General features: G+C 38.5%; 1 protein-coding gene across 2 annotated transcripts; it reads left to right on the top strand.

Moving 5' to 3' along the window:
- Positions 1–8,088: 8,088 nt before the first annotated feature.
- Ambn (ameloblastin) lies at positions 8,089–20,649 on the top strand. Of its 2 annotated transcripts, none has more exons than XM_038349848.1 (11): positions 8,089–8,103; positions 8,887–8,955; positions 11,352–11,417; positions 12,758–12,805; positions 13,517–13,627; positions 14,985–15,182; positions 16,208–16,246; positions 16,495–16,554; positions 16,657–16,701; positions 17,093–17,137; positions 20,131–20,649. In XM_038349848.1, the coding sequence occupies exons 1-11, from the start codon at positions 8,089–8,091 to the stop codon at positions 20,647–20,649; spliced, it is 1,215 nt and encodes a 404-aa protein (XP_038205776.1). The 2 variants fall into 2 exon arrangements, with proteins under 2 accessions (XP_038205776.1, XP_038205768.1); XM_038349840.1 differs by having other exon boundaries at positions 14,940–15,182.
- Positions 20,650–25,507: the final 4,858 nt, after the last annotated feature.

The following is a 25,507-nucleotide window of genomic DNA, read 5'->3' as shown; positions in this document are numbered from 1 at the left end:
ACCAGGGAAAGACAAAGCCAAAGTAAAGAGCAAAGGGCCACTGTCCCTGAAGACCATAAGTTCAGAACCTTTTGTTAAACACTTACAAACTAAATTCAGGCATATACCAATATATCATTCAACAGAAACAAATAGACCTTACCCCAGAGATGCAGAGATGGTTAAGTTAGTAAATGTAACAAGCAATAGAAATTGACCTGATCACATGATCATCCCAGTAAATTCAGAAAAGCCCCTTATAAAATCCAGCATACTTAATGACAAGACTCCTAAAGAGAACAAGACTGGAGTGAGTAGTCCTAAACATAATAAATGTTATGTGTGACAAACCCAAAACCAACACCATCCTAAGAGAAAAAAGTTGAAGCAATCCTATTATAATCAGAAACGAGACAGGAATGTACATAATCCCCACTCCTTTCCAGTATAATGTTTGAAGCCTTTAGAGCAAAGAAAAGAGAGAATGAAATTAAAGAGATACAAATAGGAAAAGAATTATGAATTTATCTCTATTTGCAGACAATAGGATATTATACATAAAAGAACACTGCTAGAAATGATCAATATTATTACCAAAGGGGTAGGGTACAAAATCAACACATAAAATCAATAGCCTTTCTATATATCAATACAAACATGCTGAAAATGAGCATAGAAATGCATTCATTTATAATAGACTAAAAATACCTCAGAATAAACCTAACCAAGGAGATTCATGACCTTTATAATAAAAACGTAAACCCCTGAATAAAAAAATTGAAGAAGACACTAGAAGATAGAAAACCTCCTGTGCTAATGGATTGGTAGAATATTGTGAAAATGACCATATTACCAAAAGCAATTTACAGATCTAATGCAATCTCAATCTAAATCCCCACAAAATTCTTCACAGAAACAGAAAAATAATCCTAAATTCCATATGGAACCACAATATACACTAAATAGCCACAGTAAACCTGAGCAAAAGTATAATGCTTAGGGGATTATAACTCCAATTTAAGTTATTTTACAGAACCATAGCAATGAAAAAAGCATGAGAATAGCACAAAAATAAACATGTAGATCAACTGAAGAGAAGACTCAGTCATAAATAAGCATATGTAATTACAACCACCTGAAAGTAAACAAAGATGCCAAAAGCACTGGGGAAACTAGAATCTTACATATAGAAGAATGACATTAAGTCCATATTACCACCCTGCTCAAATGAACCAACCTCAATATGAAATCTTAGACTCTGAAACCACTAGAAACAAACAAAATACCCTACAAGATACTGACACAAGAAAGGACTTTGTGAATGGGACTTTATATGCTCAATTTAATGCCAACAATTTACAAAGGGGTCCTCATAAAACTAAAAAGTTTCTGTACATCAAGGTAAACAATCAAGTGAGAAGAAACCCAAAAATGAGAAAGAATCTTTGGTAATTATATATTCAAAAGAGAATTACTATCTAGAACCTACAAAGAAGTTTTTAAAAAGAATCAAGAAAACAAACAATCCAGCCCCTGTTCCCAAAAATGAGTTGTAGATGTGAACAAACTATTATAAAAGAAGAAAGAAGAGGAGGAAGGAAAGAGGGAGGGAAGGAGGAAGGAAGGAAGGAAGGAAGGAAGGAAGGAAGGAAGGAAGGAAGGAAGGAAGGAAGGAAAAAGTGTGTAAGAAATATCTTTTTAAGTGTTCAAAGGTCATGCCTTTAATTCTGCCTCACAGAGGCAGGTGGATCTCTATGAGTTCCTGACCAGCCCTGTCTACATAGCAAGATCCCTGTCTCAAAAGAAAAAAGTGTTCAGCATCCCTAAAATTCAGGAAAATGAAGGTTAAAAGTACTTTGAGATTCATTTACCTCAGTAGTAATGGCTAAATTGAAAGCAATAGCTGACAGCAACACTGGCAGGATGCGGGGAAAGAGGAACCCTTAGTCATTGTTGGTGGTATTGAAAACTGGTGCACCCATTATAGAAATCAACCTGGAAACAACCTAAATTCCCCTATACTGAAGAATGGATAAGAAAAATGTGGTACATTTACACAATGGAGTACTACACAACAGAAAAATAATGATATCTTGAATTCTGCAGGAAAATGGATGGATCTAGAAAACATCATATTGAGTGATGTAACCAGACCCAGGAAGATAAATATCATATGTACTCACTCATAAGTGGCTTTTAGACATAAAGCAAAGAAAACCAGCCTACAATTCACAATTCCAGAGAACCTAGACAACAATGAGGACCCTAAGAGAGACATACATGGATCTAATCTACATGGGAAGTAGAAAAAGACAAGATCTCCTGAGTAAATTGGGAGCATAGGGACCATGGGAGAGGGTTGGAGGGGAGGGGAAAGGAAGAGAGAAGAGCAGAGAAAAGTGTGTAGCTCAATAAAATCAATAAAAAAGAAAGAAATCAGAGCAGAGAATCCTCAAAAATCTCAAAATAGGACCAGCTATGCCACACTTCGAAGTATGCTCAATGATTCAGTACCCTACGACAGAGATGCTTGCCATATTCTTTGATACGCTATTCATAATAGCTAGGAAATGGAAGTAGCCTAGATCATATGCTGCTGAATGAATAATAAGAAGTGACACATTTGCATAATGGGACACTTCAGTTATGGAAAGAGCTAGACTGTAAGATCCCCAGGTAAATGGATGTAAACTACTATACCAGTGAAATAACTAGACCCAGAAAAACAAATACGCATGTTCTCTCTACACTGGAGAGCCTTGATCCAAATCTTTAAGTGTATAGTTTGGAATTACCATAGAAGCTGGGAAAATAGAAATGGACCATTGGGGACAGCGAGGAGAGGAAGTTCTAGAGTAGAGGAGAGCAGGACACAGGTGTTATGAAGGGAGCGAGGGTAAACATCTAGAGGAGGGAACTAGCAGGGAAGGAATGATGGAGGACAATACAAAACAGGGAGGGACAGAGAGGGACAAATAACACTAAGCATGCTTGGAAAAGCCACACAGAAACCTGCTATTTCGTAAACTTATGAGGGAGAGAATGAGTTAATAGAGTTAACCCATATAATGTGATAATGCTCCCCTCAGAAGCAAAAAAAAAAGCAGTGCCAGGCATGGGATCGCACCCTTGTCCCTTGTGTTGTTGGTTGGGGAAAACGGGAGCTCACCAAAACAATATAGGCTATTGCCAATGGTCCTGACTGCCTGACTGCCTTCCAGAACTTGACCGCATGACATGATTACTGAATACTACATTCCAGTTGACCAAAGGATTTGGAGAAATCAAGCTGGTACTGACTTGGCCTCTTCTCTAAGGCCTAGTGGTCATCCTGTTGAAAGGTGCTGCTACTACACAAGCCACCAAGAGAGAAGAGTTATCAACAGTCCTACCCAGCTGGAAATCCCAAGGCAGCATGAAGAGACCAAGAGACAGAGGCACAATATTTTGGGGGGAAAAAAGAAGAAAATGAGAAAACAATTATTTTTACTTAATTTTTCATTTACAAAATACATTGGTATTATTTACATATTTGTGTCATAAAGATACTTGTTTTCAAGGCAAAGTTTTTCAAGGACAGCTTTTTCTCATTTATTCTTTGAAAATTTCATACATGTGTATCATGCATTATGTTTGTAATTGCCCCTTATTTCTCCCTCCAACTCCCTCAACACATCTTACCACATCCTTCTCCCAACTCTCCTAGAACTTCTATTTCTTTTTGTTTTTGTTTGTTTGTTTGTTTGTTTGTCTGTCTGTTTTTTGAGACATGGTTTCTCTGTAGCTTTGGAGCCTGTCCTGGAACTCACTCTGTAGATCAGGCTGGCCTCGATCTCACAGAGATCTGCCTGTCTCTGACTCCCAAGTCTGAGATTAAATGTATGTACCTCTTCCAACTCTCATATATATATATATGTGTGTGTGTGTGTGTGTGTGTGTGTGTGTGTGTGTGTGTGTGTGTATGTATGTCCATATATTGGTGCAAGGCAATCCACTGAATCATGGGTAACCTACCTGTGGTTACAACCCCAAAGAAAAATGACTATCCCTCCCCACAGCTACCAGCACTCTCAATAGCTCCTGAGATAGGGGTAAAGTCCTAATGAGCCATTTCCCATCAATGTGGAAAATCTGACCACTTGATCTTGTGCAACAAACCAAAGCTGCTGTGAGTTCATGAATATAAGAAAACGACATTTCACACTACTCCTCCACATCTTTTATATTTTTAGTTGTGAGCCTAGCCTTTAATGGCTGAGCCATCTCTCCAGCTCTCCTCTACATCTTTATATTCTTTCTACCCCTTCTTCCATGATATTCCCTGGGTCTTGGCAGAACAGAGATGTTGATATAAATGTCTCATGTACAGAGCACTCTCAGTGCTATAGAGATTTGCGTTGGTATGTGTAACATAAGGGCCTGCTTGTTGGGGTTTCTGTCCTGCCCAGTTCCCACAGCCGTTTGTTCCAAAGAAATCACATAGAGAATCTACATTAGTTATAAGCTGATTAGCCCATTAGCTAAGGCTTCTTATTAACTCTTATAACTTACATTAACCCATTATTCTTATCTATGTTAGCCACATGGCTCGGTACCTTTTTCGGCTGGATAGGTCACATCTTCCTTCTGGGCAGGACTGCAGAGGGATGGGCTTCCTTTTTCCCGGCTGATGGAGAAGTGTCTATGTGTTACTTTCATTATTAATAAAGAAACTGCCTTGGCCCTTTAAGAGACAGAAAATTAGGTAGGTGGAGTAGACAGAACAGAATTGTGGGAGAAAGGAAGCAGAGTTGGGGAGACGCTTCAGGCAGTCACCATAGTGAGTCACCAGGCCTCTCCTCTCCGAGATGGACGCAGGTTAGGATCTCTCCTGGTAAGCGATCCACCTCGTGGTGCTATATAAATTACTAAATATAGGTTAAAGCAAGATATGAGAATCAACCAATAAGAAGCTACAGATAATGGGCCAGGGCCAGGCAGTATTTAAAAGAATACAGTTTCCGTGTAATTATTTTGGGTAAAGCTAGCCAGGTGGCGGGACACAGCCCACCATTCTTTTTACACCCAGCATTCTCCTGTTCTTATTGCCCCACCTCTACTTCCTGCCTGGTTGTCCCACCTATACTTCCTGCCTGGCTACTAACCAATCAGAGTTTATTTAAAACATAATTCACAGAATACAGAATTGTCCCACACCAGGTATGGATCTTGGTTTATTGATATAAATTTAAGGGGCTGGAGAGATGGCTCGGCAGTTAAGAGCATTGCCTGCTCTTCCAAAGGTCCTGAGTTCAATTCCCAGCAACCACGTGGTGGCTCACAACCATCTGTAATAAGATCTGGTACCCTCTTCTGGCCTTCAGGCATACACGCAGAAAGAATATTGTATACATAATTAATAAATAAATAAATAAATAAATATTTTTAAAATAAATAAATAAATTTAAGGACAATTTTGTTATATGTGTATATGTATATTTCTGTTCTTGACTAAGGTATTGTATTTGTGCAGCTCATTTAAAAATGTAGTGTATAATTAAGAAATATAGGTTAATAGAAAATCATCTATAACAGTCAAGCCTCTAGTCATGTTAGTTAGATTTTATAGATATATAGAAATATATCTCAGTTAGATAGGTATTCTTCAGATTTTTCAGAGACCTTCAGAATATGACATTTAAATGTTTTAATAACTTTGTGTGACTGTCCAGGCAGTGAGATGTCTCTGTCAATTCTAGAGTTTTGGAAGTTGCTTACAATGCACTTCCTGTTGACTTAGGCACTATTATATCTCTCTGGAGTCTTTGATGGAGTTGAAGAATTGATAGTTATAGTTTTCCTTAGTTGTAATAAAGAAATTAAGTAGATATAAATATTGTAACTATAATTCTTGCTTGATACCTGTATTGTTATATGTAATTTTACTATGTTAAAGTTAAAGCCTTCCTGTTTATTTAAACAGAAAGGGGGAAATGATGTGGGAGGTCCTTCTGTCTATGTGTTGCTTTTAATGGTTAATGAATAAAGAAACTGGCCTGGCTGATAGCAAGGTAGAACTTAGTTAGGTCAGGAAAAACTAAACTGAATGCTGTGAGAAGGAAGGCAGAGTTTAAAGAAGCCATGGAGCCACCACCAGAGACAGAAATGTGAAACTATGCTGGCAGGCCATGACATCATGGTGATGCACAGATTAATGGCAATGTGTTAAATTAAGATGTAATAGTTAGCAAATAATAAGCTAAAGCTAATGGCCCAAGCAGTGTTTTAAATAATAGTTTTTGTATGATTATTTCGGGGCTGAGCACTAAGGAACAAACAAGTGACTCTTTCCTACAGCATCCCAGTTACTTATTCTTAGCACTTTTACCAGTGCAACTCTGCATTAATTAAATAAACATTCCTGTCAAAGGTTAAAACATCCCATATCTATAAGTATTCACATTAATATTTCAAAGGCCATCTGACAGCAGAAATTTAGACAATTTAGAAAAATGACTCCTAGTTTTACAGACCTATGTAAGAATTACCTACTATTAACAAGGCTTTAAATCCAGTCTTAAAGTAGTTGGTGGTCCCACTGCAGTCAGGCCACTGTTGCAGCAGGGAGCACATCTTGCCTGGCAGTCGGTATTGTAGCATGTGGGGTCCAGTTTTGGTAAGATCATTAGTGTCTTCTTTTCCATTTGGAAGTCTGAATACCACTTTTTAGCTCCAAGAAAACTAGACAACAGAGAGGAAGATTCCTTGTCAGCTTGAGACTGACCTATGTCCTACAACCAAAACACCTGGTGGTCTTCAGCAATGTAATCTTACTATCTATAGACAAATAAGAGTAATGACAATAGTCTAGGATGTTTGCAGCTTTCTGAGGCCTCCCTTAATAGTAACTCATGAGGAGGTACCCCATGTCAAGCACTGAGGGTTTCACTTAACAACCCATGTCTTCAGGAAGCAGTATTGAGTTTCTCATATAACATTATTTGAAGCTATTAGGTCTGCAGTTGGATATGAAGGTGTCGTTCTCCCAAAATACCAGCTTCCTCAATGTTCCCTATAATTGGCACAATCTCTACTTTCCTAAAGTGTATACTGAGTCATCCCTTCTTCAGAAACTAGTCTCAGATGGTTATCCCATATTATAAAATCATACCTTTGGGAAGACTAAGAGGGCAAAAAAAAATTGAAACAGGTGGTGCTCTACCTATATCCATATCATTCTTATCCATGTTGGTGCTTACCTTTTAAGTGACCCACAAACAACTTGCTAATCTTGTTTGATATTGATGTATCAAGTAACCAGCTGAATAAAGATTAAGGCAGAGTTGACTTTAGATCTGCTTGGTTCCAGGAGAATATTCTAAATTTTCTTCCTCTCCCAGAAAAGAATATGCACCAAAGATTTTCTGTAATTCTTGCAGAGGAATCAATTTAAATTTCTTTTTTTAAAATGGTTATCTCTAGCCAATTATCCTCAGATGAAAATATCTAGGAAATTCCGAGAGGGGGAAAATTCATAAATTTTTCAGCATCTAGTTAACATTTTCATCTTTCCTTTTAAGCTCTAGAAGGTATTTTAGTGTTTCACTCCAGGGTATATGTGTTGGTGGGGTGGGGGTGGGAAACTACTTTTACCATAAGAAACATGAGGGTCAAATTCTTGAGAATGCTGGCATTAGGTCACTAGCTTTATCTATAGATAAACACTTGCACAAAACAGATAATGGCTTGTTTTCTACCTATTTTACATATATTTCCCCAAGCTCACCAAAATGATTGTCTTCAAAGCCGATGTCCATTATCCCCTCACTGTCTCCCCTGCAATCGAGTTCTCTGAATAAATACAGGGGCTGAGTTACAATTTAAAATAACGAGACCCTACAGGCCCAGTGTTCTCACATGCAATAAAAGGGTGTGGGCTAATTGCAGGAGCACAATTTTTTTTCCTGCATTTGCTTCACTTTGATTGGTGGATTGGTGCTTTAAATAAAGGTTTCTGATCTTTCCGGAATGAGAGACACAGAGAGAGCCCCAGGCACAGTCCAGAAAAAAAATTAATTTACTTTCTTAGAACTATTTTGATTGGCATCATCAGGCCTGAGAGCACAGTGAATGTCAGCATCTAAGGTAAAATGCGATTTTCTCATTTCCATATATCTGCTGTAAATTCTCTTTTCCTCTCTCCAGATAACCTTTACAAAGAAAATTTGTCTTCATTTATTAAAAGATGCTGCATAACAGTCTATTTCAACTGCTAGAATGTTCAATAATACCATTCAGCTAAGAAAATAAACTTATTTGTACAACTTTTTAAAAATGTTTGTGACTATTAGTGAAGTTGTCTAATGTATAAAAGTCTGGAGGATGACCACATGTGCTAATCAGATGTGCCCAAGTAAAGGGCCTTTTGAACTTACAAAATATTATTTTTGTAATAAGATTATTCATCTTAGGAAGAAAAATCACTAATATCAAAGGGGATAAATACACTCAACTTTAACTTGAAAGCTGTAAGTGTTGAAATGGTTCTGTATTATTAGATTGTATTTTAAATGGATTTCAAATTTTATCTGAGTTTAAACAAAGAATAAAATTCTGTGAACGGTGGTTGTTAGACCCATTTTATGAATAGCACTTAAAGAATATTCCTGGAGGTTGCTCCAAAATGCTCATTTAGATTGTAGCTTCATAAAGATAAGCACTCAGCTACGTATTTTAACTGTTCATCATTTCACCCCAGGAACCACTTGCTTAGCAACACTTTGCTTTGTAGTTTGTTGTTGTTTATTGTTTATTTGCTTTTTTACCTGATTGTCTTTAGAAGAACAGACACTCACTCTTAGAAATATATATCGACCATTATGAATGCAATTCTACCTGATGTAATTTTCTAACCCAACTGTGTTTTAGATTCCACTTTTCAAAATGAAGGGCCTGATTCTGTTCCTGTCCCTAGTGAAAATGAGCCTGGCGGTGCCGGTAAGTCTGTCCCAGGGGATCTCTCAGGCTCCCGAGTCTGACTGACTAAAGAAATCTTGGGGAGACAGTCTGAGGGTCCAGGCACCAACCCACTTGATATAATACACTGTGTAGCTCCTGGTGAATCCCAAATTTCAGTGGCCAGACATCAGCCTTATCCTCTAAAAGAAATAAGGCAAATACAATTTTTCTACTCCAAACAATATTTTAGAATATTTCAAAGACAATTTCTATGTCTCCTTTCACTCTTTGAAAAGTTAGCAGACTAAATTATCATAGTTCTCATTATGCTATTTTATTATCAAGTTCCTTGCTATCAAATGAAATTGAAATAAAACAGAAAAAATCCCTTAGGGGGAAAAGTATATATGTCTCTTTATATTAGCCAAATTACAAGGTTATAAAATTAAAGCACGTAGTTTCATTTAAAGCTAGTAATTAGTTGGCAGATTTAGTAATTCTACCATGCAACAGGAATTTCTAAATGAAAGGAAAATCGAGGGGACTACCGAACCTGGTGTTGTATGATAACTGACACTGGGGTCGGCTTCAGCCATCCAGTAACAACCTAAAACATTGGCACTCTTTCCATATAGAGTGATTCACATGTGAGTAGCTCAGAGTCACACCGAGGAGTGGGGGAAATTACTTGTTTGCCAAGTGTCTACCCATCAGAGCAGATGTTTCTGCTTTTAATTCCCCACCGGAAATGTATCTCTGTCTATTTATCTCCATGTAAATAATGTTCCTCTTCAATTCATGACTTGGAGCAGGTATAAGCAAACTACTTTGTCCTGTAGTTAGAGCTCTCCAAAATGTAGAATTAGGACACTTAAAAATAAGGGTGAAGGTGGCTCTGCTCTCAGAATATCCCCAAATTCTGAACATCTTCTGGTACCCACGCTGCACACAGGCAGGCAGAATCTCTTTCCTTGTCTTCACAAATTCATTTGTTTCTCTATCAAAAGTGTTTACTGCCTATTTTAGAGGCTTTCCTTTAACATACAGCCAAAATGAAGTATTTGGAAAAATTTGCACCGTAACTCAGAAAGTAGGGTTGTACTTGTATGTAAAAGTTAAAAACTGAAATGGTGCAGAATGGAAGCCTCTTATTAATGAAGGAAAAGGATCCCAATGTTCCATATATGTGATATTAATGGGCAGTCAGACAAAAAGGTACTTGTGGTATAAATGAAAAAAGGAAAAAATTACAGTCTCACTACTAGGTAAATGAGAATATCCATGAAATCAAAATTCTCAAAATCCTATTTCCTGGCAGGTAAGGTAGCGCAGAATTGATCAAGAAAATAGGAAGCTGGGAATATTGTGAATTAGAAGCCAGCCTTAGCTACATAACAAGTTCAAGGCCATCCTGAGCTAAATCCCATAAAATAAATAAGTAAATAATTTTTTAAAAAACTTTAAACTTAAAAATCTAGTTTCTCTAATTCTACTCTTCCCATCTCTACCCACCCTTGGACATTGGTATTGGTGCATATTAATATATGAAAAAATTAAAAATGCTTAGAGAAATATTTTATATTTTTAGAAAGCTACTTTTAAATATACTTATGCTTTACAATAGCAGAGTACTTGGTACTGGAATATTTTCTATTTGTAGAAAAATACCCATTGTATAATCCAAAAGAGTAAAGATATAATTTTATTATTTCTGTTTATGTCAGTGTGTGTGTGTGTGTGTGTGTGTGTGTGTGTGAGTGCGCGCGCGCGCACATGAGTGTAGGTGCCTGAAGAGATCAGAGGCATCAAATCTCCTAGAGCTAGCATTACAGATGGTTGTGAGCCATCTGACATGGATGCTGGAAACCAAACCCAGGTCTTCTGGAAAAACAACAGGTGCTCTTAACTACTGAGCCATATATCCAGACCATGACCTAAAAGTTTAAACACAGATCCATGAATAATCAATAAATAATAGCACAGAGGCCTTTTGAATGGGAGGCAAGAAAAGGTCACATAACTTTTCTCAATGCATAACCTCATACCATATCCCATAGTCAAAAGCACAGACATTCAGCACAAGAAAATTCAGCTTATGTATCTCTTTTGCTTTTACATGTAATCATATTTAAGACTAAAAGGACTGTTATGTTTTGTCTTTTTATGTATTTCTCATTGTAAATCAGTTTCCTTTAAGAGCAACACAGTATTATGATAAACACAAAAAAATTGTGGGAGCAAAATTACTAACTATAACAATTTGTCCAGATGACTTGAATTTTTCATTCTGTTTGAAAAACCAAATCATCTGAGTAATAAACCAATACGGTAGCTTCTCTGTTAGAAGTTCCATTCATCAGTGACCTCCTACTACAAACATGCATTTGGAGAAGTTTCTTAGCAAAGATCTCAAGATCATTCTTATTTCTATTTAGGCATTTCCTCAACAACCTGGGGCTCCAAACATGGCACCTCCTGGCATGGCTAGTTTGAGCCTTGAGGTATGTTATTTTATATATTATATTTTATATATTAATCTTATATATAAAATGTCTATACTAGCATGTCTCTGATTATATGTAGATATGATATATTGTTTATCACTCTTCCTAGTCCAGAAATCTTTGGCTGTCATTCTGAGAATTTCTAAATAATTAATGGTATTCATTACAATTTTATCTTATGAATACCACTTCGGTTTTAAACTCTGAGATATTTTAAGTTTTAGGTCATGTATATGGGAATCAAAGCAACACTAGTAATTAATCCTTAATGTATGTACATTAACTATTATTGCGGTTGAAACACATTATTCTGTAGTTGGAAAGAGCTTTCCTTTAGCTCTGCTGCATATATCTTAGACAATAAAGCTCTCATGACACAAGCATACTTGCACAAAGTTTAGCTGTTAAGAACGTTCCTATCAGTAGCATTAACATTAGTTTAGAAAAACACAGTAAACCAGGAAGGCTTTATAATGAGGAAGCTAACAGAAAGTACCTGTGAGATAGAAGGTATCACAATCTTTCAGAGTTAACTGTGTCATCTGAGAGCAATCAGTACATATACGGGCCAGATAGTTATTTTTCAAGGAAAGCTAACTTCATTGAGGTTCTCCCTCATGTTTAAGCTCAAATTCAATGCAAGCAACATTATTCTTTTCTCTTTTAAAAGGTGACTCTAGGCCAGGGATGTAGAGTTCACCTGTAATCCCAATAAACAGGAAGACTGGGGCAAGGAGGGGGATCATGAGTCGGAGACCAACCTGGGCTCTACATGGAGACCCAGTCTCAAAAACAAATGGAATTTACTTTCTATAGAAACAATTGCATTCTTGGCAGTCTACCTAGATACCACCTCTTACAACGTTTAATATCTGTTATATTGAGGTTCTTTTTGGCTGGGGGGAAGAAGTGAGAGTCTATTTGTATTGCCTGTTTTTCCAAATTCTTTTTCAGGCTGATTTTGTAAAATAAATAAATTAAAATAATTTAAATGAGAAAAAAAGTTGATAAATCAACATTCTCATAAATGTTCTTGTATTGAATGTGCTATTGAATGAGCTATTTTCCTATATCTCAGTTTGACACCCAATTAACTAGTATTTTCTCATGTAATGAATGGCAAAAGCAAGCACAATATTTTCACAGACTGACCATGTCAACAGCAAAGCTATAGTCTACATTTCTTTCTTTCCGTGATAATTTATGTCTACTTTAGGTTTATGAAGTTGACCTACCCCAAGATTTGTTTTGATAATGTTAAACATCATAAGAAATCAATTGTGTTATATGGACATCTAATATATGTTAGAACACTAACCCACCTTTTTTTTTTATAGACAATGAGACAGTTGGGGAGCTTGCAGGGACTCAATGCGCTTTCTCAGGTAACTATTCGAGATGAATGAAATCTTCATGAAACTTTATTTTCAAATATTTATTATGAATATTCATGACTGGAGGCTGTGACAGCAACGGCACAGTAATTGATAACATTTGTTTATTAATTGACAATACCTAAATATTAAGAGAATAAAATGAATGATTTAAAAAGACAAAAACAAAACAAAGTGTGATAGCCACGCATGGGCCTCACTCCTGCAACCCCAATGGCAGGAGACTACAGCAGGAAGAATGCTGTGTGTTCTGAGCCAGCCTGGGCTACACAGTCAGTGTGAAAAGATGAACTAGAGTACCCGTGATATGTGAAGGCAAAGGAAAGTAAAAACACTGTGTCCAGCACTCAGAAGACTGAAGCAGAAAGACTGCAAGTTCAAGACCAATCTAGTAACTGGTGTACTATAATCCTGTCTCAAAACACCAAAAAAATCAACCATCAGAATGCATGCAGTGAATTTCCTTGAGGAAGACAAAACCATTTCTTACACTAATAATTTTGTTAAATGGCCCCAAACACAAATCCCCAATTGCTAAATCTGAACCAAGAATATGGTACATTGTGACTTGACCCAGAACATAATTTAACTTTGTTGGAAGGGAAAATTGATTTATCCATTTTATATCAAGCAGTATCACTTTTCTTCTTGTTCCTGTCTCCTAATACTGAAGCATATGTATGCTTTCCTCCTTCCTGTCAGTATTCCAGACTCGGCTTCGGGAAAGCACTTAACACTTTATGGCTGCATGGTCTTCTCCCACCGCATAGCTCTTTTCCATGGATAAGACCAACAGAACATGAAACCCAACAGGTAAGCTAATTGTATTCATGCGTTCAAACTCCAAGCTTCAAGATCTTTTCCTACTTCTCTTCCTGAAATTGATACCTACTAGCAACAGATACAAATTAGTAATAAATAAAAAACTGTCCCCTAGTACCAAATAAATAAACTTCTATAATTGCTGTTACTCAGGAAATTTTTCAATTTTAAAACAAATTTGCATTTTTATTTCAAATAGCCTCTGAAGTAAGAGATCTACAGTAAAGACATCAGTAACAATAAAAAACCTCAGAAATAAAAACATATTATACACTGGACAATATACATTTTAATCAAAATTTCCTAAATAATTACCTAAAGACTAATTCCAAATGACAATAACCATCCTGAATGACAACACCATAAGAGAAATCGATAAATATATCAATCTGTCAACTGTTATTTACTAGGTTCCTAATAAGAATATCGTCCAAACTGTGGCTTGGGAATAAAAAATAAGGGCATTTTAGAATGGCTCACAGGCTCGTGATGGGACAGATTTAAGGTGTTAATTGAGATAGTAGTAATGAATGCTATGGGAGCTGATGCATGGGCAATGGTTGAAGACAGAAGCAGAGCCAAGATAGTATGAGACTTCCAAACCAGTTCTAGTAATTAACTTATAATTAATATGTATCCAATCACAAATAATTTCCAAAAAACATGCAAAAAATCACATGGCAGTTCAACAGTTAGTTTTAAAATTACGTGGACTTCCATATCAGCATTATCTACAAGGCCACACTGACCACAGAAATTACGTTATCAGTGGTCGTCTCTTACTTGGTTGTTTCCAAAGTACATTTATGATAAAAAAAAAAGTTTGAGTATTTTAAAATAATTTATCCTTTTATTAAGCCACAAAATATATTAAGCACATACCCATATACACTGAGCACTTATTAGTAGCCATATTAATACAGGGGGAATAAAGATAAGATATTGTTCTCTGTCAGTTGACTTAGGGAGAAGTTTGTGACAAATTCTATAATCTAGTAAGAAAATGGTGAAATAAAGATATACAGATAGTGGTGGTTACCCAGAGGAGAAAAATGAGTCATTCTACCAGAAAGTTCAGACACATAGATTTCTGCACCCCAAGAAACAATGGTCCCATCAAAGCAAGAGGGGTAAGTACACTTAAAACTTTCCCAAGTGCGCTGCCTCCACCTCCTGCATAAACTCTGCTTCGAGACTACTCCCTTCCAAACAGCAAACATCCAAGCACTTTGCTGTAGAAATTCTAGGCACCATGGTTCAATGAACCATCTCTTTCTGACATTCTTTTCAAATTTCTCTACAGTATGAATATTCTTTGCCTGTGCATCCCCCACCTCTCCCATCACAGCCATCCCTGCAGCCTCACCAGCCAGGACTGAAACCCTTCCTCCAGCCCACCGCAGCAACTGGTGTCCAGGTCACACCTCAGAAGCCAGGGCCTCAGCCTCCAATGCACCCTGGACAGCTGCCCTTGCAGGAAGGAGAACTGACAGCAGCAGACGAGCAGCCGCAGGACGTGCCAGCAGAGAACACACCAACACCTGAGGTAACTCTCAGACAGCAGATCAGGATCACCCATGAACACAACCAAAAGAAAATTAACTGAAAGGACAGAATTAAATACTCATATCTCTTGGGCCTAAAACACTAAAAGATGAATACTTTGTTAATATTCTTTCATTAGACATATATATCCATTTCTAATTCTTGCTATCAGCAATGGCACAGATTCCAAAAGATCTGCATCTCTAAACATCCTGATAGAACCTTCTCTTCGGAATAAGACAGTCCAGAGACGTCCAGGCTCACTACCTTGGGTTTTTCAGTGTTGATAATACTTAGCACAGTAATTGTTTCCTCTCCATAACAAAAAGAATATTGGATTATTATATCTCTGCAGATAAAATACAGGTGTGCAAGATTCCCTTGTAATGATGTAAAGAAAAGAACAATGGACAGAAAAAGAAAGGTGCCATGCAGCTATGTAGCAGGCATTTAATTCCCTCCTATCACCCTGACTACAACCCTAAAAAGATAAATATTATGAACCTTTTTAAACCTCAGATGATGCCGGGCTTGAAGCACAACTTTAATCCCAACACTCCAGAGGCAGAGGTAAAAGGATCTCTGAGTTTAAGACTAACCTGGTCTATAGAGCAAGTTCCAGGATAGCCAGGGCTCCACAGAGAAACAAACCCTGCCTCAGAAAAACAATAAACAAACAAACAAACATACTTAAGAAAACAAATTTTTAGAAGCTACAAAATTCTCCAAGGATTACACTAAAACTAAGTGGCAGTACCAGACTTCAAACCACTCAAGTATGTGCTAATTCCAACACTCATTACTATTTACTCTTCAACGTGCAGCAAATCCGTGATAGACATGTTCCTTACAGGTTCACTTGAGACATGTCAAAAAGCCAGTTGTGAAGGCATAGGTCATCCCAAGACTTAAACAGGGTAAAACAGAGAAACATTTTAGACTCCTTTACTGTAATTACAAACAAGGTAAGTGAGTAATCCATTTGTCTGTTTTGACTGATAGTTTCACTACTTCTTCATGATACAGGTCCCACTAATGGACTTTGCTGATCCACAGTTTCCCACAGTAAGTACAGATCTCAATGAGATACTGTCATAGAGAAAAAGTATCTCTATATCTTAAAAAGCTTAGATGAATTTTTTATTTTCTTATTTACCTATGTATGTGGAATATTTCTGAGTTTCTTTTTATTAACCATTAAGTACTAATTTTCACACTGATCAATCAAAAAATATATTCCTGGAGCTCTTAAAAGTGGTTGCAGTGGATATTTGCCTGTGTTGATCAACTACTGTGATTTCTACCTGTTAAAGGTGTTCCAGATAGCCCGTTCCATATCTCGGGGACCAATGGCACACAATAAACCATCAGCTGTAAGTCTCTGTCTCCTACTTCTACTTCTGTGTTTGAAACTTACTTAAAAGATCTATCTTGGGAAGATTCACTTTTTTATATAACTATTTTGTTCTGCTTAGTTTTACCCAGGAATGTTTTACATGTCTTATGGAGCGAACCAATTGGTAAGTTCATCTTCTGTAAAAGAGCATCAATTAGATATCATCTTAAGAGCTAAAAATCATAGAATTCGTACCTAACACAAACTATTCCAAATAAATATCCCTAAATATCTACATTTATGATTTAAATGGTAAGATGGCACACTTCTCTATTTGCATAATTCTAGACAGACACACATAATGGCATTAAAGAAAAAGTTCATTTTAAATCTGTCAGATTGGCTCTATTTACTTAATAACAACTCAGCTCTCTGCCTGTGGACACAGCACTACTAAGTCTTAGGGGAATACTAGTTTGTTTGTTTGTTTGTTTGTTTTTACTTTGTCTTGGGTAGATAGGAAAGTCATAAGGACTTGTAGTTCATAAAGTGGTGCATTGTTTCTTTTTCAACAGAATGCTCCTGCTAGAATTGGCTTCATGAGTTCAGAAGAAATGCCTGTGAGTACTACCTTCTAACTCTTCTTAAAGCAATGGTCCAGAAAGACAGCTACAGACCTCTGCCTACAAGAGGCAATGACACAAAAGTACCTGTAAAATCACTAGACTCGGGTTGTTCTACTCCAGAACTGAAAGCTTGACTACGAAGCAGTATCAAAAGATTTAAAATGGAGCTGGAGAGATGGCTCAGAGGTTAAGAGTTCTGGCTGCTCTTCCAGAGGTCCTGAGTTCAATTCCCAGCAGCCATATGGTGGCTCACAAACATCTGTAATTTGATCGGTCTCCCTCTTCTTGCCTGCAGAGAGAATACTATATACATAATAAATAAATACATTTTTAAAAAACATATTTAAAACATTACAGAGCTGAGAATGGTGATGATGCATAGAAAGAATCCCAGTACTTGGGACGTGGAGGCAGGAGGATCAAGAGATCAAGGTCAGACTTGACTGCACAGACTCTGTCTCAAAAATACTTGTTTTTCATCACATTTTCTAACCATTTGTACTGACTGTTGGCCATTTCTGGGCCTAGGGTTTTGTCCCACTCCTTGTATGTCACCTCTACTCAAAAAGAGGTCAATACAATTAGCTGCAGATACTTCAGAGTCAAAAAACAAAAACAAAAACGTGTGCTTCATACAAACATCCCATGCCTTTAGGGCTAGTGTCTCCAAAATAAGTTCAAAAGTATTTCAGCCCTTAAAATTAAGAAAACAAAAAGGGAAAATTTTGAATTTAAGTTTTGATAATTACAAAGCATATTAAGCCAGTAAGAATATATTATTTTAAGTCAATGAGAGCCTACCATTTTGTTGCTAGTGCATGTTAAAATTTTCAGATTTGAGATCAATAACCTCACATAATTTGACCTTTTCTCTCAGAACTGTCTACTAGTTGCATGTATTAGGATGCAAATGAAACTAAAACCATATCAAGTTAACAAGTCATTGTCAATGAGATGTCCCACCAATTAGCACATGTACACATGCTATCACTAAAGAAGACTGCCATCTGACCATTTCTTAGTGCCTTCTGTGTGCCGGATACATACAACATGCTATGGAGCTTAGCGGTCTAATGACAGGTACCATGTGGACGATGTCAGATACAAGGGATAAGGGCAAATGACCATGTTATTAAAGGGAAAGATGAAGGAAAGTCAGATGGCCCAGGCCAGGGCGTGACAGAGCCAGCTTTAGATGAGATGATATGAAAGCCACGGAGAGTGGATGGAAGGGGATTTTATTTATATACTACCAACACAACCAGTTAAAATTAAATCTCCAAGATAAATACTAATTACCATCTTATTAGTGAATCTAATTATATTTTGTCTCATTCTCAAAAGATTTTTTAATTGTTTATAAAAAACACAGTAAGACAGTGGGAAAACTAAAGGTGAGATTTCAAATGAGTCAAAACAGTGAAGAAATCGCACAGCTCTGCTCAAATATGAATAGTCCTAGATTTTGATTCCCATGGTCATGGTAGCAAAAGAAACATGTTAAGTTTAAAATTCTAGAATACATCCACAGAAGAAATGTTTCCTCCAGAGAAATAAATATTTTCTTATAGTTTGTTTTTTTTTTTAATTTAAGGAAAAGAGAAGGAAGGAACAGAACAGGAGGGGAAAGAAGGGAAGGGAGAGAGTAGGAAAAAAGGAAAGAGGGGAGAAAGAGGTGGGAGAGGGGAAGAAAAGGGAAGGAGAGGAAGAGAGAGGGAAGGGGAAAGAGAGAGAAGATGAAGAGAGGAGGGAAGGGAGAGGAGGAGGGAATAGAGGGGGAAGGAAAGGAAAGGGTCTGAGAGGGAGAAGAGAACTGGAGGGAAAGGGCAAAGGAGAAGAGGATGGAGGGAGAATGGTAGGGAGGGAGGGAGGGAGGGAGGGAGGGAGGGAGGGAGGGAGGAAGGGAGGGAGGGAGGGAGAGATCCATGGTGAAGCAGAAGAGTCAAACTCATACAAAGAATCCTACTCCTCATACTGGGTCATCTTGCCCAGCCTTGATACATGAGAAGGTGCTTAGTCTTACTGAAATTTGATATGCCATGCTTTGTTGACATTCATGGGAGACCTGGCCTTTTCTAAATGAAATGGAGGAGAAGTGGATTGGGGAGGAGGGTGGAGACAGAGTGGGGTATAAGAGGGACTGGGAGGAGAAAAGGGAAAAGAAACTGTGGCCAGGATATAAAATACATAAATAAATGTTATAAAAAAACACACATAGAGCTGTATTTGAGGGATACTGAAAACTACCATGGGCAAGATCCTCCAGAACACTCCTCCTCAACCAAGGCAGTTACAGATCAGCCCTTTTCAGCTGCTTACTGGTTTTTTTATTAGTATTCTCTCATATATTATATCCCACCCAGTTTCCACTCCTCCCAGTCTTCACCTTACCACCACTCCTCTCCCCCAGATCCACTGCTCCTCCATTTTCCTTAAAAGGAAGGAAGGAAAAAAGGAAGGGAGGGAAGGAAGGAAGGAAGGAAGGAAGGAAGGAAGGAAGGAAGGAAGGAAGGAAGGGAAAGAAAGAGAGAGAAGAGAACAGAACAGAAGAGAAGAGAACAGAACAGAAGAGAACATAACAGATGAGAACAGAACAGAAGAGAACAGAACAGAAGAGAACAGAACAGAAGAGAAGAACCTCCCAGGGATATCCATGGAACAGTCATAACAAGTTACAGGAAGACTGGGCACAAACCCTCTCAACAATAGAAGGAAAAGGCAGACTTTTACTTAGTGTTTTCTTAATGTTAAGATGGCAGAGTCTCTACCAGCCATTCCTGGAAGCAGCTTCCCCCAACCCAGATAAGAACAGAATCCTCTCCACTATATTTCAAAGAGGGTTTCTGTAAGAAGTGTGCTTTCACTAGGCAGTCAGCCACCCCCCTGCTCCACTAGGTTCTGTAGCTTCTCAGGGAACATATCATGTATAATTACATGGAATTCGTAACACACAATAATTGTATCATCAATGGATATTTATTTTTCAGGGAGGAAGAGGAAGTCCCATGGCCTATGGAACTCTGTTCCCAGGATTTGGAGGCTTCAGGCAAACCCTTAGGGGACTGAATCCCAATTCACCCAAAGGCGGAGACTTCACTGTGGAAGTAGATTCTCCGGTATCCGTAACCAAAGGCCCTGAGAAGGGAGAGGGTCCAGAAGGCTCTCCGCTGCAAGAGGCCAACCCAGGCAACCGGGAAAACCCAGCTCTCCTTTCACAAATGGCACCTGGTGCCCATGCAGGACTCCTTGCTTTCCCCAATGACATTCCCAGCATGGCAAGGGGTCCTGGAGGCCAAAGGCAGGAACTCTTTGGGGTCACCCCTGCAGCTGCTGACCCACTGATCACCCCCGAATTAGCAGAAGTTTATGAAACCTATGGAGCTGATGCTACCACACCCCTGGGTGATGGAGAAGCAACCGTGGATATTACCATGTCCCCAGACACTCAGCAGCCACTGATGCCTGGAAACAAAGTGCACAACGCCTGGCGTTTCCAAGAGCCCTGACGACCTTGAGATAGCTGCTACTTTGTGTCTGCACAAGCTTTCCAGCTTTGTCCCCATAGCTACCTTGATGCTAAAACACTTACTACCCTTCCACAGTGAAGGTACCAGGAGCACTAAGCATGTATTAATAAATACAAGTGGCTAGAAATAGTGTAGGTCCCTTCTTGCTTCCATTCTTACTGAAATAAAATGTATCAACTGTCTCCGTGACTTAGAAATACTATTAATGATATCACAGCAAGTCTGACTCTCAGCGCTTGGTGGTCCAGCACTTAGCTGTCTTAGGCATTATGGAATTTCTCTTACTAGCCTGACATCATTATGCCCAGGAAATGTGACACTGCTTCTTTCTCTAAGCAAAAGCACTTAGTTTCAGAATTCTAAAGTATTTCATTTAAACCTTATTAAATGGTGATTGGTGGAGAACCCTGACTGCTATTATTGGGTTTCATATATTGGATTTTAAATTCTTATTTGTAGACTATTTGATTTAATCTAGGAAAAGAAAAGGCAATTGGCCTGTTTTAAATAAAGGATTTTTCTCACTGAAAATGTCAGGAATTGTATGCTTATTATTTATATGTACTTAAATAGTTAAGAAAAGCATACTCATCCATTGTTTGCTATTCATTAACTTATTTTAGCTAATTTATTTTATCCAAAGTTCTCTGAAGATCTACATAAGCCCTAGGCACTGTGCAAGGCATCAGGTTTATGGTCCCATCCTTCAGAAATGAGGATTGTCACAACTGACCAATAATCACAGTAATAATGAAACAGTTAGTCTACGGCAAGCTCAATTACTCTACATACATCATCTCACAATGCTGAAAAAAATAAAAAACGTGCTCAGACCTACTATACATTGCCAAAGTTCCATGAAAAGACCAAACCCTGGTACCATGGAGAAAATGCTTGTGAGGGTGAGCCAGGCAGCTCAGCAGGTAAAGACACTCACCACCAGGCATGACGACCTGAGGCTGATCCAGGGACTCACATGGTGGAAAAGAAGTGACTCCCAAAAGTTGTCCTCCAACATCTACAAGCGTACCATGGCACATGTGTGTACACACACACACACACACACAAATCCATATTATTTTTTAATTAGAGAGCATGAGGCTTCTAGTTCAACCTAAGTGACATTAGAAGAGCAAAACAGAACCAAACATGATTCCTTAGTAACATAAAGGTTTGAAGAATGAAGCCTCCAAAAGGAAGAAATCCAGAGTCATGCAGACAAGAAATAACATGGGAAAGTAGGATGTAGAAAATATCCCATGCTTGTTACCAGGGACAGGCATGTATTCATCAAAGGAGTCTAGCCAAATGAAGAAATTGTGAACCCAGTTTTGATCATAACTGGAAATGAGCTTCCTGATCCCCTCCTCCTACTACTCCTAAGTTTCCCAGCTCTATAAACCTGAACTCTGCTCCATCTCCTGATGACGGGTTCAGGCTATAATCAAAGAAGAGAGTGCCTGAAATGTTTCCAAACCTAGAACACTTTGGGAAGGTCAAGGAGCATGTTGCATCCACTTACTGCCACTCCCTCTTCAGGCAGGGCTTTCTTCTCCTAACCTCCCTAGAGTAGAGGTGGGGAAGATGCACTAGATAAAAATTAAGTCTACCTTCTTGGTGACTGCTAAAAGTAAAATAGATGGAGAGAGACTTCTACGATGGCTGAGACATATCGTACCACTGGAGACAGTGGTTCCAAAAGCAGTCTGCAAAGACATGTAGTTACATCTGAATTCTATCCTCGACATCATCCCTGAAAATTTGTGAAACATTAGATATGAACTGTAATCTCTATGTCTGTGCTTGATTCCTGCAATGGTGATGCTACTACCTACATCAAAGGGGTAATGTCAGAATGAGCTAAACACACGGGTGAACTGCTGAATCACACCTTTTTCCTTTATCCCAGCTGGCCCCTTTGACAGAAATAACTCAGCAAAACAGCAGCAGTAACAGCAGAAGGATGGAATTGTTCCCATTATCTCATGGATTTGTGCTTTTCCATCCACACGGAACACACAGCCCTTCTGCTCCTTCTTTGTAATTCACAGCACTTGGAAGACCATCTACACTGTGAACTCAGGTCATGGATTCAAAGTTGGCCTCTGAGCCTGGCAGTGGTGGCTCATACCTTTAATCCCAGCACTCAGGAGGCAGAGGCAGGCAGATCTCTGTGAGTTCGAGGCCAACCTGGTCTACAAGAGCTGGTTCCAGGACAGGCTCCAAGGTACAGAGAAACCTTGCCTCAAAAAAAAAAGTTGGTCTCTGCAGGGTGGTTAATGCTAGTAATATCCAAACCAGTTTTGGTGAGGAAAAGTATGTTGTTGAGCCCTTGAATTTACTTTATCCCTTCCACGACATAGTCTTTCCAAACACTGACATGACACAAACAACAAAATATGCACGGAAAGAGGCTAAATGTCACCTGAAGGACAGGCCTCTTAATTATCCTGTTTCCCCATTGTGTTTTCTTTCAGCCAGGAATTCACAAGAGAAACAAATGTCTCCAAACTATATCCCAACCTGACAGGTCTACCCAGAGACCTTTCTTCTAGACTCACCTCAATTCTAATTTTTCTGAGGAAAAAAATGCTCTGTACATTGTAAAGATTTGTTACTCATATTGGTTTAATAAAGCACTGATTGGGCAGTAGCCAGGCAGGAAGTATGAGGGAGGGGGGCAACCAGACTTGAAGAATTCTGGAAAGAAGAAAGGCAGAGAGTCAGTCACCAGCCAGACACAGAGAAAGCAAGATGAAAATGCCTTACAGAGAAAAGGTACCAAGCCACATGGCTAGACATACATAAGAATTGCAGGTTAATTTAAATTGTAAGAATTAGTTAATAATAAGTCTAAGCTAATAGGCCAAACAGTTTATAATTAATATAAGCCTCTGTGTGTTTCTTTGGGTTTGAATAGCTACAGGACCAGGCAGGACAGAAACCTCTGTCTACATTTTTGAATTTTATTCTTTCCAAATTCCTGACTGGGAGACAAATCTAAAATTTCCTGGGTCAGTACAATACTGAATCTTAGATCATCTATCTCTCTTTCCACACAAAGTAGACAATCAGACACATCGTTTATATGCGTAAGTTCCCTGGCACCAAGTCCATCAACACACTCTCCTCTCTATAAACTGCTCATAGGTAGAGCAGCTATGCACTCAGGCACGTAACTGGTTCTGCAGAACTAGGATACATTCACACTAGAAGGGAGTGTCACTGACGACTGCATTAGACAAGTGTAAATAAGTACCGCCTAAAGCAAACCTGAACATCTGGCTCTTCTGACATGGAGCTCCTTGTGTTGACAGGCCTGTGGATGGAGGGAAAGCTCTCGAAGCTTAAAAAAAAAAAAAAAGCAGGAATGTGCAAATCTGAGCCTGTCAATTCTGCAGTTTACCTATGTGCTTCAGACTTGTTGCCCTCTTTCCCACTTTTACTGTTGTTTGTGTCCTGCTTTCTAGTTCAATGAATACATATATATACATATACCACATAGCCCAAAATGGGGAACTCAAATGACAAGATCACTTAACTGCTCACAGAAAAACACCTTGTCTCTGTCAGTACCCAGCAACAAAGTAGGCATTACTTTTCACAAAGAAACACCTAAGGTTATATGCTGTTATTTTCCTACTAGGGATCCACAGATCCCATATTGCTCTAGATACTTCTAATATATTGAAGTCTTCTGTGTCCTAACATTCATGTGAAAAGAGAACTTCTTTTATAGAGACCTTTTTATTCTCTATATTCTATTCCAAATGTTTAGCCTTCAAGAAACATATGTGGATATGCTGTCTTAACACTTCCTGTAGGTAAGGAACAACAGCTTACTGACACCCTCCACTATCCCAACTTGCCTCGGAGCACTAGATCCTTATAGTGATTGTCCTAGGAACTTCTGCGGGGTTAAGTTCTACTGAAGTTCACTACTGCATGTTAGTCAAACCCTGTAGCACTGGCTTCAATGTCCTGAGCAGTCACTATGTCTTATAAGATATAAATAACCAAAGACTTTCAGAATTGGTTTTTGTGGGGTTTTTTTGGGGGGGAGGGGGTTGTTGTTGTTGTGGGGGAATGGGGTTTTTGGGGGGTTTTTTGGGTTTTGGGGTTTTTTGAGACAGGGTTTCTCTGTGTAAGAGCCCTAGCTGTCCTGGGACTAGCTCTTCTATCCAGGATGGCCTTGAACTCACTGAGGTCCGCCTGCCTCTACCTCCTGAGTCCTAGGATTAAAGGTGTGTGCCACCAACGATTGGCTCAGGACTGTATTATAACAGATTGCAAGGTAATTTATCTAGTCCTAGGGTAAATCACAAGCTAGTATTGCTCTTGTTTTTTTAGCAGATTAATTTTATTACTTTATAAATAATACCAATCAAAATTTCCACTTCCTCCCCTCCTCCCACTTCCCTCCCACTCCTCCTCCCACCTCCCCCTCCAGTTCTAAGAGAGAGCAGAGTACCCTGCCCTGTGGGAAGTTCAAGGCCCTCCCCCTCTTGCTTTTTAAAAACAAATTGATTCTAACTTTTTAACTGAACAGAAGAGAGAGTGTCTATCATATCAAGTTCCACAACGGAAAGAAATATGAAACTAGCAACCCTGCTTGAAGGAGCGCACAATAATCCACTTTAAAAACCCAATGACATGGTGTGCTCTTGTACAGCCCAAGCAAGGAATTCAGTACGATAGGCCACCCAGTCTGTCAGTAACTCTTTAAAATCTCTTTGGTAGCCTCTGCAAGACATGAGTTTTGTTGGGACTGATGGAGCAATGGTCCCAGAGGCTTCCTGCCAGCTGATAGTTCATACCATTAGGTTTCACAGGGTTG

Source organism: Arvicola amphibius, chromosome 1 (assembly GCF_903992535.2).
Source record: "Arvicola amphibius chromosome 1, mArvAmp1.2, whole genome shotgun sequence".
Lineage (NCBI taxonomy): Eukaryota > Metazoa > Chordata > Mammalia > Rodentia > Cricetidae > Arvicola > Arvicola amphibius.
Note: the sequence above shows the minus strand (reverse complement) of the source record. Positions and strands in the feature narration are given on the sequence as shown.

Excerpts from the sequence above, each read along its gene's own strand:
- Ambn (XM_038349840.1), top strand. Across the intron at positions 15,183-16,207 it reads AGAACACACCAACACCTGAG|GTCCCACTAATGGACTTTGC; the intron begins GTAACTCTCAGA and ends TTCATGATACAG. Across the intron at positions 16,555-16,656 it reads CACACAATAAACCATCAGCT|TTTTACCCAGGAATGTTTTA; the intron begins GTAAGTCTCTGT and ends TGTTCTGCTTAG.